We start from the raw sequence: 17,740 nt of genomic DNA, 5'->3' as shown, positions 1-17,740 counted from the left end.
TGTGAATACCCATGCTGACAATTCAACAGGGTCCGCACCTCCATGCAAAATTTTTTAGGGGTCCGCAAATGAAAAATGTTTGAAAACCACTGCTCTGCACTAATGTCCCAGCATCGCTACCAACACTGGAAACTAACTGGCTGCAGTGCAACTGTGCGGAAAATAAAGAAAAATGGTAGCACAGACAAGACTTAAGTGAGGTCACCTGGTTACTATAGAGGATCTCAGTATCTCCAGGAAAGCAAGGAGAATTTTGGGGAAGTCTGCCCCAGCTGCAGAAGGCTGGCTTGCAGTGATACTCCATTAGGAACAAAAAGGGGCAGAAATGAGGAGGTAGCAATAGCAGAACTAACTCTAAATACGTGGTTTCCTTTTACCTAAGCCAGGCTCTTAGCAAAGATGTTAACATCAACCACACAAACCACATTCTCCCTGTATAAACAAATCTTTATTAACATCTCCAAAGACTCTATAGCAATTTCTTCAGCTAAGAACATTCGTGCTGTGTGCAGAACTACCCCATTTCAGAAACTGACTGCGTACAGATCCCGTGCAGACATCAGGTCAACCCAATGCATTCCTACACTGCGGGAGGATACTTTTTCTGCATCACCCATAGCACCTCAAGGATCCATGTGTATACTACACGCCAAGAGTGCCTTGCATCTTGGCCAAGCCATAAAAGCAATACAAGAGTCTGGGTATATAGTATAGGAATAGACTTTTAATTAAAAATATAAAGAGAGTTCTGTTACCATGTTGCATCTTCAAACATTGGCTTGAAAGGATAAGGAGGACTGAGGTCATAGAAACGGATTTTCCCATTACTTCAATGTTTTAAATCAGGGATTCTCAACCTTTTTAGACTCAAGGTACCCCTCCATAACTTTTGCAAACTACAAATATTGATTTATTTATTATAGGATTTATTTGCTCAAAAAAGGGCCAGGAAGGAGGAGCAGCAGCCAGAAGGGAACAGCCTGCTCTGCTGTTTGTTGGGGGAGAAAGTGCAGCTAGAAGGGAGAGCCCATATTTATATCCTCAAACTTATTTAACTTATCTGGTCTTTAGCAGTGAGGACAAAGAAGGCCCTCACAGGTCATCAACCTCTGTGCAGGTTTCCTCCTTAAAAAAAGACGGCCTGAAGTGTGAGGTGGAACCCTAAGATGCTCTGGATATATAAAACAACACTCAAACTTGAATCCAAATACAAGCTGTAAATCCAACAAGCATCAGAATAAAACAGACAACTGATCAGAACCCAACACTGTTCAAATCTGAGAAATTTTGGCACCAGAAAAAGCAAGTGCTTGCCAAAGTCTGAACAAGGAGAAGTTTGTTGAACCTTGCTGAAAACATAAGGGAACTCTGAGCAGGTCCTTTCGAAGAGGAGCTTTACTCCAAGTTACTGGTGAAGTCACCAACTACCAAAAGAGACAAAAGCCAACCTAACAAAAAATAGATAGATGAATGTTTAGGAACCACATTTCATTTCTGTGGAGCTGCTGAAGGTATGTTGCACCTCCAGAATAATAGATATACCACAGGAATTCAGGGTGGACATGACAGAGGCTCAAAGAAGATCTCAGTCCTGGCTCTACCAGTCTGAGACTCAAAATAGGATAAGACCTAGAGATACACCTCTGTCGCCCAATCCAGTAGATCTGATAATGGCATTGATAAACCAGGTGCTGGGGAATTCACATGCAAATGTTGCTGGGAGTGGTGGGAAGTTACACTGACTGGCACACATTAGGAAATCACCCGTTGCTATTGCTATAACCCTTCTCTTCCTGCCCCTAAGCCTACTGATTACCTCATCTTCTGCATCCTATCTTATCTACTCTTTAGGGGACAGAGCCTGTATCTTCTACCTGTCCCATAAAGCACTTCACACACTCTAGGCACTTAACTTGGGGTCATATAGTAAGATCAATGAGGCACCATAGGACACTCTTGTGACATCTTTCATAGTCTGAGGGAAGCCTGCCTGCCTGCCTACACAATTCCAGCACCAGAACTGAGCCCTGTTTTCAAGTCTAGCACATCTCATCGACCAGAACTATGTATCCACCCCGCCTAGTACTGTTGGGAGGTTTTGCTCTGGGAGCGGGGATGATGCCTTCTGCAAGAACCTGGACTTCCTGAGGAATAGAGAGTATGGTCGTTAAAAAGGTCTACTCAAGATCACCAAGCAAACCTGTGTCCTACCTCCGTCTAATTTACAGAATCACCTCATGGCTAGGCGCACCGACTTCAGGATCTTATTGGCACACAGGGCCACTGGCCTCTCATGAGACTCTCTCTTCATCCCCCGCATTGTCCCCATCCAGAATTACTGGAGAAGTGTTTCCCTGAGAGATCTCCCTCCTCACAATCCATTTCTGCTCACTATGGCTATTGGAGGTCCCGCCAGGGATGGTCACAGCTTCGGAAACCCATCCCAGCAGTATCCTCTAACAATATCCCACAGCTACTGTCATCCCATTAAGTGAGAAGACATTTAAGCTATATATTTCTTTTTGGTTCCACTTCAGGGCTAGTAACAGGTAATACAACATTTCCCTAGCTTGACTGTCCTCTTACGTCCAAGCCATCTTCCTGGACATGGACTGCTTCAAGCACTCTACGTCGACATCACCAGGCTGCAGGGACCTTTCCAGACCCACCAGCAAATTTTGATGGCACTCACGGATGTTCAGGGGATACCTGGCCCTCACAAACTCATAGGCTGCCATCAGTCTCATTTTGTGCTTCACCATCAGGTACTGGATGACACAGGTAGGGGCTAGAGAGTAACCATCCATGCAGTGGATCAGAACTCGCTTCCTCTTCTCCAGTGAGGCATCAATGCATTCATTGATGTCTTGGAAGCAGGACTCTGTCAGGACAGGATATTTCCCATCCAGAAGTCCTTGGATATCCACCTTCAGGCGGGACCAGCTGTGCCTAAGTCCTCCTCGATTGCATGTGCATGGGATGATGCTCAGGCTGTGGTCGTTGGGCAGGTTGCTCATGTCAATGATGCTATCTATATTATTCTTACACAGTGCCCGTCCACTGTAGGCTGCATTAAGGTTCCCCAAGTAGATGCAGTCCATCACCCTGGCAATGACAGGCTCTGAAAAGTGAAAGTACTCTGGTTCTTCTGGCTTCGGGCTGCCAGGAACAGTGGATTTTGGACTCACCCTCCAGACATAGCTGCAAGCTTTCTTGGAGCCAGAGAAGGCCAGAGGGTTGGAATCTGCCTCGGAGCTGTTGTTCCAAGATGGTGACGGAAACAGGAAGAACTGGCTGGAGGACTTGGCCTTGGGGAGCTGTTCTACTGGACTGGGCATGGCAGACTGTGCTGGGGAACTGGACCTAGAGACACAGAAGAGGGATGCCCGCTCCAGGGAGCCTGTGCTGCTGGCTGCCCCTCCACTGTGAGCCTGCTCCATCTGCAAGACAAGAAGTAATTGGTGTGACTAACAGCCCTCTGGTGGCAGCTGGGCCAGCAGTTGAGCAGGCCTGGGACACCAAAACAGGAACATGTTACATGAAAGACCCCAAAAGATTCAAATGCTACCAGTCCCAATAATGAGAATTGCCCCACCTCCCTGACACCAAAGATCTAACATGCCACAAATAGGCCCAAGTCACTCCTCACCTGAGCCTGCAGACCCTTCCGCCAGTCCCGTGATGCCAGGCTGTCATATTGTCCATCCCCATCTGATGAGAGTGACAAGCAGAGCGTCCGATGTGTCCTAACAGGCAGCTGGGGCACAGAGGCCACGTTCCTTGGCCTCTGTTCAAGTGCTTCATTCCTGTTCATCATTAAGTTTGGACAGGAGCCTGTAGGAATAAAACAATCCTCCTAGACACAGCTCTCATTATAAATATCTGCCTTGTACAGAGTCAGGGCTCCAAGCATCTTAATGAGCCTATTCTGTAGGAGGAGACAATTCCTCTTAGTGTGCTGCCATTAGTGCACTGCAACTCATCGAGACGAGTTGGACCCAGTCATAAGGGCATTGAAGCTGAAGGCAGAGAGGGACTCAGCAGAGCTACAGACAAACCTTTCAGTTTGTTTCTCAATGCACTCACTGTTTCCCCATCTCTACATAGCTCAATATTTTGCTATTGTGCCCATACGCCCATTTGTATCCAGAATGTCTTTTAGTGTGTGTTTGCTGGCTCCCTGCTACTCTGATCTGCAAAGAGCACAGCACTTAGTGCTATTATTGTGCAGGGTGCTATGTATATGAGAGCACTAGCATTCATCTCTAGTCTCAGAGGCCTTAGAAAGGCTCCATGAGCCAGAACACATTACCAACAGGCTTCCTCTGCCTCTAGCACTGAAAAGGTAATAAGTCCAGCCAAGAAAACAATGTCACTCTTCCCATCCCAGGCAAACCAAGAGAGGTAAAGTGAAGGGAAGCAGGGCCACAGATGACATACACAAGGATAGAAGCCCCCTCCCATTCCCTCCATCTCACTGTGACTAACCTGATTATGCTAATGCAGTCAGGTTTCATTTTCCATTTGGGAAGAGGGCTGGGATTCAGGGAAGGAGCAGCCTTTGGAACTGCTAGTAGTTGAGAGGCTGAAGTTCAGAGAGTCACTCAGAGGCAGGATTAGAAGCCTCAGTTTTCTAGCTTATAGCCCTAGGCTCAGATTTTAGCTCTTTAATGACCCTAAGAAGCCTGGATCATGAAACCAAGTATCTAACATCTCCTCCCTGGTACCAATCTGTGATCCCAACTGAGACTTTAAGAGACTGATGGATCAGGAAGGGGAACCCTCAGAAATTCCCAGGGACAACCTGGATCTTGTTACAGGAGTACTAAAGACCCAACCCAGACTGTACATGTTTGTGCAGATACTTGTACGTGCCTGGGAATAAGAAGTAGACTCTGCTTCAGAAACCTCTTGTTCTAGAAGACAAGCGCCTGAACAGAACATGTAGGAAGTCCAGACTCAGGCAACAGGCCTGTCTCCACCCACACTAAATCAAAGCCTACAAGGCTCATCACACTATTAATAAACAGCAATAGCAGGTCAATTATTAACCTCAGAAGCCTCCCCTGTCACCTTTAAATTGTGGGCAATAGCTCATCGCAGTTCCACCAGAAACTCCTAAGCCAGTCATTTCCCTGATAACAAGAGGTCACACCACATTTGTTTGTCAGAGGTAATCTTTTCACTTCATGCCAGTTTTCCCAGATTCTATGGAACTACAGAAGCCAGATTTAATAACAGGCAGAAGCTTTGCATAGTTTATAGGACCAGGGCTATCATTAGGGCAGTGAAACCAAGCCACTGCATAGAACCTCAAGAGGAACAAGGGCCCTTTTACATTAAGAGCCATGAAACTGCCCAATACTGATGTCCCAATACTGAACCCACTACCAAGCCTCTGCACAGGGATCCCAAAAGGCAAACCTTTTCATGCTTCCATCCATACCCACCTGTGCAGCACTGGGAAAGAGCCTTGGATGAGGACAGCTGCAAGGAGATGGGCATCTTAAAGGTCTTCTGAAGGTGTTTTGCAATTAAGCCTGGAAACAGAAGGGGAAATGTAAATCAAGAAGGGCACAGCCAAAGCTTTAGAGCATACTGTCTAGTATCCTTCAGTACAGACCCATATGGCAACTACTCATGAGCAACCCGTTATGGCTGCTATTACTAAACATCATCCAAATAGGCAGAGGACACCTTGTTAAGCCACTTGCTGCTGGTATGCTCTGCTAGCTGGCACTGAAATCCAGAGTGCAGAAGCCTCTAACTCGGAGCTTCTCAACCAGGTGCCACACCACCCTGGGGTGCTGCCAGATCCTTTTAAAGGGTACTGCAAGGTGCCACACAATATTGGCACCATCCGGTGTGCACACACCTACACATGATGCTTAAGATAAAACCCAGAGATTTCAAATTGGAATCTACACTGTCAAAAACCTTCTAACCTGCTGTGGTCTTTCTGGGTTCTTTGCAACAGAAGAAATGCTTTATTATTTTTTCTTTATTCCATAGTCAACGAACAAGTGAAAGCTAAGAGCTAGCCTTTTCCAATGGGCGCTTTAAGTCTAAAAAGGTTCAGAACGACTGCTCTAGCTAGTGATGGCTTAGCAACCTGTCTCCACCATGAGTAGGGCTTAGGAGACCAAGGGCACACAACTACAGAGCTTGTTGAGTCAATTCTTCAAGGAGCAGACATACCATTTCCCTACTCAGAGAGACCTTAAGATAATAAGGCTTGTATCAAGTTTATTCAATAACTTAACAGTTCCAGCAGCCCTAGAGCAATGCTTGTTTGTTCTGGAGTCCCTTTCCCAAAGCAGACATTTAAGCCACTGCCAGTTTCTAACTAAACTCCCCATTTAACAATTTTAGAAACACAATCAAGGTCAGAGGCCTGCCAAGCCTGGTACTAGTATGGGTAAGGCACATGGCTTCTGCCATCAGTAGCATACACAAGGGAGTGAAGAGGCTGGCAACACATCTACCTCTGACTCACCACCATGAACAACCAGGTACCCAATTTACAAGAGGCCTTCAGCACAAGTCCACATGAAGACTCAAATTGATGTCTCCTGGAGCTGAGATACTTTAACTGCTCTGCCACCAGCATGGCTTTTCAGACAATCTTAGTGCCTGTCCTGAGGTCAGGAAACATAACTTCCACTCCATCCATGGCAGATCCCTTTATGCCTAATATTTCAAGGGCTCAGAACAGCAACAGATCACAGACATCAGGTACAATGCATTTAATCCCTGCTGGGCCTAGGCATACCAAGACAGGAGCGCCAGTACGGTCTTAAAGAAAAGTGCCCCCATGGTGTCCCCATGGCTGTTCTGAGCTTTGACTGTCTTACCACCATATGGCCATGTCTCCCACTGTGGTCAGAGAAGTCACATGTGTTGGAAGTCACATGTGGGCAGAACACAGAAACCAAGTAGTCCTGGGCAACTCTGAGGGGAGTACCTTCCCTATAAAGCCAAATCTTGAACTTATCATATGCCCTAAACCCCCTGGTGAACAATGTCTTCAAAGACTGCAGGACAGAGCTCTGAACATAACTTTTTCTGGCCTTTGTGAATATGAGGAATACTCCTTACTGTATCCAAATTGGAAGCTCCCAACCAGTTATAACACTAAAGCCAAAACTGTCTAATGGAGTGATGTCCCTACATCAAACTTAGGCACCTCCCTACATATCAAGGAACGGGTTTTTTTAGGCGTTGAGCAGTTACAGCACCCAACATCAACAAAAAGTGCTCAGACCTTCTACAAGGCCAGGATCCAGGACCCCGTCTCCCCACTCCAGAGTCATGCTAATCAATTTACACCTCGGTAGCCTCCTACCTGTACACACTTAGGCCACGTTTCTGCTTTTGTGGTTACTTTTACTGCCCTGAGTAATGCTTCCAAAGTCCATGGGACTAATCACGGTACTTCAATTTAAGTATAGATTGAACTGCCTCACATCTACATGCATGAGTGACTGATGCCTCCTGAACCTGGGGGGCACCCGCAGAAGCCGTCGACAGTGGTGGTCCTGTCAGGGGGGCACCAGCCCTACTGGCAGCATCAGTGTCGGCCATCTGGGAGGCACTGGCCCTGTCAGGGGGGCACATGCACCCCCTACCAGTCACCTATGTCTACATGGTATAAGGTAGTTCTGTGCTGACATACATGACACTGAATTCACACAAACCCCCTTCCACACTGAAACAACAGCAGCCACAATCATGTGACTGGGCCTGAAGCCTGCTTCCCCTCTCTCACTTACCTGTTACCCCGTTCTTCTTTGGGTTACACTTTTTGTCTGGAAGCTTGCAAGTAAACAGATCCCTGCACGGCTCCACCAATGACTCCATGGTGCTCATGCCTGAAATACAAGAAATAAGAGGCTGAGACATGCAGCCTGACTGCCCACCTTTCACAGTGGAAGATCTAGTTGGCTAAAAGGCAGAAGAACCAGGCTACCCATCCACAGACCCAATGTGAGGTTTTCTTCTAAGGGAATGAATTGAAGCCATGTGTAAAAAGGAGACAGACTCGATGCTTGCAAAACTGGAAACCAAGTATGAATCCCTCCCAGATCCGAAACACCTACATTTTCGGAAGCCAGGAACATAAGAGCACAAGAACATAAGAGTTGCCATTTACTGGGTCAGAGTATCCCGTGCCGCACAGCGGCAGAGAGTGGATGCTGAAAGGGTGAGTAAACAGAGTCTGACCATCTTTTCTCTCTGGTGAGCTGGAAGCTTCTGGTGAAGACAGCTCTACTTCTCCTCGAAAGAGATCAGTGCCTAAAGAGTTGCACACCTCTAGGAATCTGATCCCAAACAGGGAATCAACTTTGTCTCCCCTTGCATTTTACCACCACGGGACTGGAGTTTAGGCACAAGGAGGGATGGACTCATGGTTCATTCTGCTGGCTCACACCAGGCCCAATCCACCCCTTCAAACATCATCCAAGGCCCTGAGCCTGGCACTAGAAGCAGGGGAGAATTTTTTGTGTTGCAATCCAAATCAGCCAAATCAAGTCCAAATCCATGAGTCAGTCCAGAACCATAAGTAAGTGGCCCTGCTACCAACAAACATCCTCCACCCCACCTGGGCCTTCAGATGTTCCCAAATCCTTTGGCAGGCATCCTACATGCAGGCCCAAGCCCAGAGGCTCGGGGTTCAGATGCCCCCGAGTTTTGCTTGCCCTCAGCCATATGGCTGCAGAAGCAAGCTAGGGAGGAGTCTCCCATTTCCATAAAGTGGGCATTAAGCCAAGATCTTCCCAATAGGGCAGCAAGCAGGAGGTTTACCATACATTACCTCTGCGGGTACTAACCCATGTCAAGAAAGTGGTTAACCCCGGGTGCAAGTAGGAAAACCACCCTGTTGGTCATGGTATTTCCCCTGCCAGGTAAGTACTAGAAATGGATGAAGAAGCCTCCTGTCATTGGCACGGTGGTTAAAATGAGGAGGAAGTTTAAATGCAGGGGTGCACAAGTCCAGCTGCTCTGAGGCGAGGGCAACACCTGGAGCAGGGTGCATCCCCTGATCTTCAGAAGAGGGTTTATTTGAGGGGGAAGGGGAAGGGAGCCTTGTGTTTTCTGAGCCAGCCTCACGATCTGGGCTCACAGGGGCTGCTTGAGGGGGAAAGGGCCTTTTTTCTCCTTTCGCTATTACCTCCACATGTAGAAAACGCCCCCCTTGTCCCCACGCTCACCTCCCCGCCACGCTGAGAAGCTGAAGGAGGGAGGGGAGCCCACAAGTCCAAAGCCAGGGCAGGCGTGCAACACTGCCAAGCCAAAGGACTCCCCCTGCCCCCTCCCTGTTCAGAGGCCGACCCAAAACAGAGACAAGCAAGCCAGGGGCCGGAGCCCCCGAACACCCCTGGGCCCCCACCGCACCCAGCAAAGAGGGGCAGGGGTCCTGGCAAAAGAGGGTGCCAGCAGCAGGTGCCAAGGGGAGGGGGCAGGGAGGAAACATCACCCCGCAAGCAGGGGCCCAGCCTGGCTTGGGGAGCAAGGAGCAGCGCCCAGGGGAGGACATCCTACTCCCCAAAGGACAGTAGCGGGGGGGAAGGCATGGGCATCCCCTGCATGCACTGCCGGCCTCAGCCAGCCCCCCTCCCCTTCTTGCATAAAGCGGATCGGAGAAGTTTCCCGCAGACGCTTTACCAGGGGCAGAGACAGGGCGATCCCCAGCGCTGCTGCCTCCGCCGGGAGCCGGGCCGGGCCGGGCCGGGGCAGGCTGGGGGATGTAGTCTCCTCCCACCCCGCCTCGCCTCGCCTCGCCTCGCTCCGCGCACGGCCCGGCCCGGCGTGCGTGCGTGTGCGCTGTGCAGGCAAAGCTCTGTGTGTGTGTAGTGAGAGCTGTGTGCGTGCAAAGTCCGAGCTGTGTGTGTGTGTGTGTGTGTGTGTGTGAGCTGTGTGTGTAGCCAGAGCTGCGTGCACACACGCATGTGTGCGTGCAGAGTCCGAGCTGTGTCTGTGCAAAGTCCGAGCTCTGTGTGTGTGATGGTTTGTTGGGGGGGAGGCGGGGTGAAGTCAGAGCTGTGCGTGCAGGCATATGTGCGTGTAAGTCAGAGTTCTGTGTGGGAAGTCAGTTGTGTGTGAACTGTGACGTTAAAGCTGTGTGTGTGTGTGTGTGTGTATTTAGTCAGAGCTCTGTGTGTGTGTGAAGTCAGCTGTATGTGCACATGTGTTGGTTTGTGTGTATGTGTTGGCAGTCAGAGGAGTGTGTGTGTGACAGCTCTGTGTGTGTGTGTGTGTAGTCAGCTGTGCATGCAAGTGCACACGTATGTAAGTCAGAGCTCTGTGGGTGAAGTCAATGTGTGTGCATGTGTGTGTGAACTGTCAAGTTAAAGCTGTGCGTGTGTGTTGGCTCGTGTGTATGAAGTCAGAGCTATGTGTGCATGTGTGTGAACTGTGAAGTCAGCACTCTTTGTGTGTGTGTTTGTGTGTATCTGTTGGCAGTCAGAGGGGTGTGTGTGTGTGAAGTCAGAGCTGTGCATGCAGGTGCACACGTTTGTAAGCTCTGTGGGTGAAGTCAGTGTGTGTGCATGTGTGTGTGAACTGTCAAAGCCGTGTGTATGTGTTGGCTTGTGTGTATGAAGTCAGAACTGTGTGTGTGTGTGTGTGTGTGTGTGTGTGTGTGTGTGTGTGTGTGTGAAGCCAGAGCTCACTGTGGACTGTTTTTCACCCTTTCATTTATCCCCTGCAATCCCAGATCCTGAGGCCGGCTCAGAAAACACAAGGTCCCCCCCAAATAAAACCGACACCCACCTACCTTGAGTTCATAGGTAAGTAGGGCTAGGGTCATCTAGTGCAGCCCCCTGCTAGAGGCAAGATCATCCCTCACTAAACCATCCCAGTCAAGTGTCTGTCCCGCCTGTTCTTGAAAACTCCCAAGGATTGAGACTCCACAGTTTCTCTAGGCCTCATGATATTCATGCTCTTACTTTTAGAAAAGTTATTAGAAATGTCATTGTTTGACCAGCTTAATCAAACAGAAGGACCTATACGCACTAACAGAAAGAATGATTGCTTAAATATTGGTTTACAATATTGAGGAAGATCAATTCTTGTTATTCACCTCCTTGTTTTGAGCTCTGGGTGTCATAGGCTCAACTCTTTTTTCCCCCTTGCTACCACCATGAGAGAAGGTAACTTGGTGCAGGAGAAATCGGATGCCCAGGGACTCACATCACCACAGGAGTCTAAAAATGCACTCCCTCTTACTCCAAAAAATTGAGCCTTGCCAGGAAACAGGGAGATGTGGCCACACTGGTTAAAAGCCACTAACTACTCTGCTCGGTGCAATTTTGCCAGCACCTGAGGGTCTAAAAATCACGATGCTAGCTCCAATCGTGATTTTTTTTTTTTAAAGCAAGTATTCTGGCACTTACGCTTGGTGCACATTTTTAGGCTTTTCTCTACAAATAGGAGGGCACAAAAGTGAGCGCACATCACAAGGAAAAGAGATGCTCTGGTCCAAGTGCTGGATTTTGTAGGAAACAAATATTTCAAGGCTCACCATGAAATGATGGAAGTCAACAGTGATGTCATGGTTAAACATATATTGTCCGCTTACCTGAACACTACCATAATTTTGTCCCTTGATTGTAACAGGTATTTCCATACCTACCAACAGCTAAGTCACAATATGAAAATGAATAAGTAACTCAAAGTCTCTAGCATACACATAAAACTAAATAGCAATCCTTGGTCTGTTTCTTAAGAAATGCCTGTACGTACCCTTATTTCTACACTTACAAGGCCCAGGGCTCTCTATTGCTTTGCCTCTTATTTCTACATAGTCAAAGAGAAGGGAGAATGGCAGTCAGTTCCGGTTACCCTTAAAAATCACTTTGGGCTGGTATAAATGACTTGCAAATGAAGACTACAGACCTCACCTTTGGACAGTAACTGCTGTGCACTAATAGCATTTCCTCACCTTACAAACAAAGGTAGATACACTTCTGTGTGTGCTTGTACCTGCCCAGGCTGAGGATACTAAGGGACATTTTGCATGTATATAGTGCTTATATTAAGCAGCACCATTCACAAATGGGAGAAAAGCAGAAGCAGAACCTCAGCCTAGTGGGTAAGTTACTTAGGTCTGGTCCATGTGGGGGAGTTTTACTGTGTTGCTTCATGGATGATGTCTTCTAGTATAATTTTACTGGTAAAAATCTTAATGTGCATGACTTTTTACCAGTATTAATGTGTCAAATACTAGTGCAGATATTTTAAATAAGTTTAACTGCATGCCCGCTAGAGCAAGCTTGCTGCTTTAACTACAGCAGGGTAGTTCGATCGGCAAATCTTTCTAGGATAAATCCTTACTCAGGGTATTTCTGCACAGCACTACGCAGTTCCACGCAGAGATACCTGAGCTAGGAGTGAAGTGTCAGAAACAGTCTAGCTTTGTTGGTGTGGCGCTATGGCCAGGCCAATTAGCCCTCCTGAGAATTGTTTGAATCACATAATTAGGCAGTGCGAGAGCTAGGATTTAGGAGCCATGACTTCCAGCTTTGTGTTAGTTTCTCTAGCCTGTGCCACCTAGGAAACAGAAAATTCTGTTAAAAAAATATAAGTGGATGCTTCTCCTGAATTCTATGAGTTCTACATGCCGTATATTGGAGTGACTATCCATTGCTCTCTGCATCTCGTTTTAAAAACACAATTAAATAGGCTTTCCCAGGAGCATCCCTCCCACCAATAAATCACATATATCATAAGCCCACAGCCTAGAACTGGTTCTGCTCTTTAAACCTTGGTAAGAGCTCTCACAACCTCTTGCTGTTTGGGAAAACATTCATGCCCTGTGTGTATCAAACTAGGACAATTTCTGATGGGCAAAGCAGTGAATTCTACACCTTTGGGCTATCACAGAGAACATCCTCTTCTTAGCCTATTGTCCTTTAAATGAAACTACCCTTTTATTACTCAGTTGAGATTCTTCATGTGGAAAGAGGCCATATTAACAGGTTTGCAGTTACTTTCAGCCCATCTGCTACCATGTCTACAAATAGCCAGATCCTAGGAGGTGCTAAAGTCTGTGGGAGTTTCGCCCAAGTCTAAATTGAAAGAAGGCTTTTAGCATATAGCCCAGCACAGTTCCTATCCAGTTCCCTAGAAGTCTCCCTATGCTTAGAGGAAACATAAACCTTATTAACATGCCTGTGAACATCCCCAACAATTTTGTAATATCTCTCTCTCTCTCCAGTGGGCTAAACTGGTTCCTGATCCCCATCCCCATTCAGATACCTTATGCTTCATCTCCAAATTCACATTCTCCAGTTCAGCCAAAAAAAGCCTAGAAGCACCAGTGCTCTGACCCCATGACAATATTGCCTTCCCACCCCCATCCCCAGGTTGTCTCTGCTGGTACAGCCAACTCCTTCCAGCTCTAGAGGATCCACCTTTTTCCCAGGTGAGACAGCCTACACCCATCCCAAGAAGTGGCACAGTTGCAATAAACACTTATAAGTGCTGAACTGTCACCCAGTGCTCTCTCCCTGTAATGGAGCCATCCCTCTCTAGCCACAGAGCTAGACTCTCACCCCCAATGCTGCCTTTGTTACCCAGCTCATAATGACGTGCTTAAGTACTCCAGTGCCATCCTGGATTTCCATGAACTCCATGGAAGAAGAATAATGTTTTCCTGAAAAAAGGATTACCTGGAGGGCACTTTAATAAATGTCAAATCATGACGCATGTCCGATACCCCTGCAATTCCAACTGATAACAATACTGTTTCATTCAGCTCCAAGTGCCAGGACGAAATTGTAGCCAGCACGTAAGGATCACAACTGGTTTCAGCACATAACCATGGAGCTGCAGGATGCCCTGGACATCTCTTCTCAGCTAAAGCTGAATCATGACAAGCTTGTGAGCAACACCATCTCCTGTGAATTCCAGTTTGCACAGGTACATTTACATTATTTGCTCTCCCTCAGCAAGCTGATGCATACGTTCTAATGAAACCTGCACGCACTCACCTTCCTTAGCCCTAATTAACATGCCTCTGTACAATTCTGAGAAAATCAGGCAAAGACTTACCTTAGAAGTAAGGACCTGCTGTACAGCCAACTGCCCGTACTCGGCTGTTCTCTCCCTCTCACCAATTCCTTCCAGCTCACTTTGCTGCTACTACCTTCCTTAAAGGGAATGGGTGAGGGATCACTTATAAAGGGTCTGCTCGTCTCTGAAGCTGGCCTCCAGGAGGCTGCAATTGGTTGATTTGGCTGGTTCTGGGTATCCTGGATACTGCTGTCTGGATATAGATGCACGTCACGACCTGGGATCTAGAGACAGCTGAGTGTTGTACAGGCCCCTGTTTGGAAGGAAGGTGGCGTGGGGTAGTTGAGAAGAGACAGTTCCCCCCCCACCCTGTCATACCATCTGTGAGTAATACTCCTCCTAGAATGGCTCAGCCACAGTTAGGCAGGCGGCAGGGGAAGGAAAGAGCCTGCACTGCAGTGGATGGCAAACTTTACTTTTAAAACATCTCACTTGTCAATAGAAAGGGCTAGATTCTGCTATTGAAGTCCATGGATTTACCCCAGCATAGTCCAGTGATAATCAACCAGCCCAATGCCAGGCTCCAGTAATGTACAGGTTTTTTCCAAAGGGTATGACATCAGACTGCCAGCATAGATAGCCTTTAAACCAGCCTCCCTGTGGAGATGCTGTCATACTTCCTGGGAAATCAGGGCAATCAGCTAGTTACCTTGGGTGTCTGTACATGAACACATGGAGCCTGGGAAACAAGCAGGAAGAACCAGAAGTCCTCACACAGTCACAGAGCTATGACGTGATTGGAATAACAGACTGGTGGGACAGCTCGTAGGACTGGAGCACTGTCATGGACGGGTACAAACTGTTCAGGAAGGACAGGCAGGGGTGAAGAGGAGGAGGAGTTGTACTTCATGTAAAAGAGCCATCTGATTGCTCAGAGCTCCAATATGAAGCTGGAGATAGGCCTTTGAGGGTCTCTGGGTTAGTCTCAGAGTGGAGAGCAACAAGGGTGATGTTGTGGTGGGGGTCTGCTATAGACCACCAGACTGAAGCCTAAAGGGGTAGATGAGGCTTTCTTCAAACAACTAGTAGAAGTTTCCCAATCACAGACCCTGGTTCTCATGGGGGACTTCAATCACCCTGACATCTGCTGGGAGGGCAATACACCAGTGCACAGGCAATCCAGGAAGTTTTTGGAGAGTATTGGGGACAAACTCCTGGTGCAATTGCTAGAGCAGCCAACTAGGGGCTGTGCTCTTCTTACTGCTGCTCACAAGCATGGAAAAATTGATGGGGAATGTAGTAGTGGATGGAAATGTGGGCAGCAGTGACCACAAGATGATTGAGTTCAGGATCCTGAGGAAAGAAAGGATGGAGAGTAGCAGAGTAAGGACCCTTAACTTCAGAAAAGCAGACTTTGACTCGCTTAAGGAATTCATGGGGAGAATCCCCTGGGAAGCCAGATGGAGGGGGAGAGGAATGCAGGTGAGCTGGCTGTACTTCAATGAAACCTTACTGAGGGTACAGGAACAAACCATCCTGATATGCAGGAAGACCAGTAAGTATGGCAGAAGACCAGCTTGGCTTAGCAGGGAACTCTTTAATAAAATAAAACACAAAAATGAAGCTTATAAGAAGTGGAAACTTGGACAAATAACTAGGGAGGAATATAAGAGCATTGCTCAGGCCTGCAGGGATGAAGTCAGGAAGGCCAAAGCGCAATTGGAGTTGCAGCTAGTGAGGGACATGAAGGGTTTCTACAAGTATGTCGGTAGCAAGAGAAGGATCAGGGCAAGTGTAGGTCCTTTACTGAATGGGGGAGGCAACCTTGTGACAGAGGATGCAGAAAAGGCTGAAGTGATCAATGCCTTTTTTGCCTCAGTCTTCACAAGCAATGTCAGCTCCCAGCACAGTTTGGGGAGGAGGTGAGCAGCCCTCAGTGCTGAAAGAACAGGTTAGGGACCACCTAGAAAAGCTGGATGTGTACAAGTCATCGAATCATAGGGCTGGAAGGGACCCTGAAGGATCATTGGGTCCAGCCCCCTGCATGAGCAGGAAAGATATCTGGGGTCAGGTGACCCCAGCCAGGTGACCATCCTGACTTCTCTTGAAGACCTCTGGGGTAGATGATTGTACCACCTCTGGGGGGAGCCTGTTCCATAGTCTGGATACCCTAGTTGTAAAGAAGTTTTTCCTAATGTTCAGCCTGAAACGATCTTCCAGGAGTTTGTGGTCATTGTTTCTAGTTTTCCCCCACAGTGCCCTGATGAACAGTTGTTCACTGAGCTCCTGATGTATGCCTCTGATATAGCGGTAAGCCACAATCAGGTCCCCTGTCAGCCCTCTTTTCTTTAGGCTGAAAAGTCCAAGATCCCTCAGCCACTCCTTATGTGGCTTGCCATGCAAGTCCCTGATCACATGGGTGGCCCTTTTCTGGACCCTCTCGAGCTTTAGCACATCCTTGTTGAAGTGCAGCGCCCAGAACTGGATGCAATACTCCAGCTGTGGCCACACCAATGTTGAGTAAAGCAGGAGGATCACTTCTTTGGTTTTGCTGGAAATACATCGATTGATGCATGCCAGAGTTTTATTGGCCCTAGCAGCTACTGCATCGCATTGCCGGCTCATATTCATGCTGGGGTCTATTGCTACCCCCAGGTCCCTTTCATTTGTAGTGCTGGTCAGGTTAGCGATGCCCAGCCTGTAGGTGTGCTGGGGGTTCTTTTTTCTCAGATGCAACACTTTACATTTCTCTATGTTGAACCTTATCTGGTCCTGTTCTGTCCAACATGTCAGCCTATGTAGGTCTGCTTGTATCTGCAGCCTATCTGCAGGTGTGTCTGCACAACCCCATATCTTGGTGTTGTCCATGAACTTGGCCAATGAGCTTTTCACCCCCTCATTCAGGTCGTTGGTGAAGATGTTGAACAGTACTGAGCCAAGTATCAACCCCTGGGGTATGCTGCTGCCCACCTCTCCCCAGAACACCAATCTATTCATTTGGACTCTCTGCATTCTTCTCCACAACCAGTTTTGAACCCACTTGATGGTCCCACAGTTGAGCCCAATATCTTCCAGTTTTCTGATCAGTACCTTGGGGTCCATGGGGCCAGATGAGATGCACGCAAGGCTGCTGAAAGAGTTGGCTGATGTGATTGCAGAACCTTTGGCCATCATCTTTGAAAACTCATGGTGATCAGGAGGGGTCCCAGATGATTGGAAAAAGGCAAACATAACGCCCATATTTAAGAAAGGGAAAAAGGAGGATCCAGGGAACTACAAACCAGTCAGCCTCACCTCAGTCCCTGGAAAATCATGGAACAGATCCTCAAGAAATCCACTTCTAAGCACTTGGAGGAGAAGAAGTTGATTAGGAACAGTCAGCATGCATTCACCTTGAGCAAGTCATGCCTGACCAACCTGATTGCCTTCTATTAAGATGAGATGACTGGCTCTATGGATGCAGGGAGACCAGTGGATGTGGTGCACCTTGATTTTAGCAAGGCTTTTGATACGGTCTGCCACAACATTCTCCCAGGCAAGCTAAGGAAGTATGGGCAGGATGAATGGTCTGTAAGGTGAATAGAAAACTGGTTGAAGCATCAGGCTCAGAGAGAAGTAATCAATGGCTCAATGTCTAGTTGGCAGCCAGTATCAAGTAGAGTGCCCCAGGGGTCAGCCCTGGGGCCAGTTTTGTTCAATGTCTTCATCAACGACCTGGAAGATG

General features: G+C 47.8%; 1 protein-coding gene across 1 annotated transcript; it reads right to left on the bottom strand.

The window, feature by feature from the left end:
• Nucleotides 1-426: 426 nt before the first annotated feature.
• On the bottom strand, nt 427-9,773 carry LOC102564708 (uncharacterized). Its single transcript, XM_006278873.4, has 5 exons — nt 9,667-9,773; nt 7,773-7,871; nt 5,451-5,540; nt 3,650-3,834; nt 427-3,440 (listed from the first exon to the last, which is right to left on the bottom strand). Exons 2-5 carry the CDS (start codon nt 7,867-7,869, stop codon nt 2,583-2,585), a joined length of 1,230 nt encoding a protein of 409 aa, XP_006278935.2. The 5' UTR covers nt 7,870-7,871; nt 9,667-9,773; the 3' UTR covers nt 427-2,582.
• Between the last annotated feature and the right edge of the window lie 7,967 nt (nt 9,774-17,740).

This window comes from Alligator mississippiensis, chromosome 2 (assembly GCF_030867095.1).
Source record: "Alligator mississippiensis isolate rAllMis1 chromosome 2, rAllMis1, whole genome shotgun sequence".
NCBI classification, from domain to species: domain Eukaryota; kingdom Metazoa; phylum Chordata; order Crocodylia; family Alligatoridae; genus Alligator; species Alligator mississippiensis.
Note: the sequence above shows the minus strand (reverse complement) of the source record. Positions and strands in the feature narration are given on the sequence as shown.

Coding starts and splice junctions, on each gene's coding strand:
- LOC102564708 (XM_006278873.4), bottom strand. CDS start 7,869: ATGAGCACCATGGAGTCATTGGTGGAGCCGTGCAGGGATCTGTTTACT. Junction 5,541..7,772: donor AAAGAAGAACGGGGTAACAG/GTAAGTGAGAGA, acceptor TTCTGTTTCCAG/GCTTAATTGCAAAACACCTT. Junction 3,835..5,450: donor TCTTTCCCAGTGCTGCACAG/GTGGGTATGGAT, acceptor TTATTCCTACAG/GCTCCTGTCCAAACTTAATG.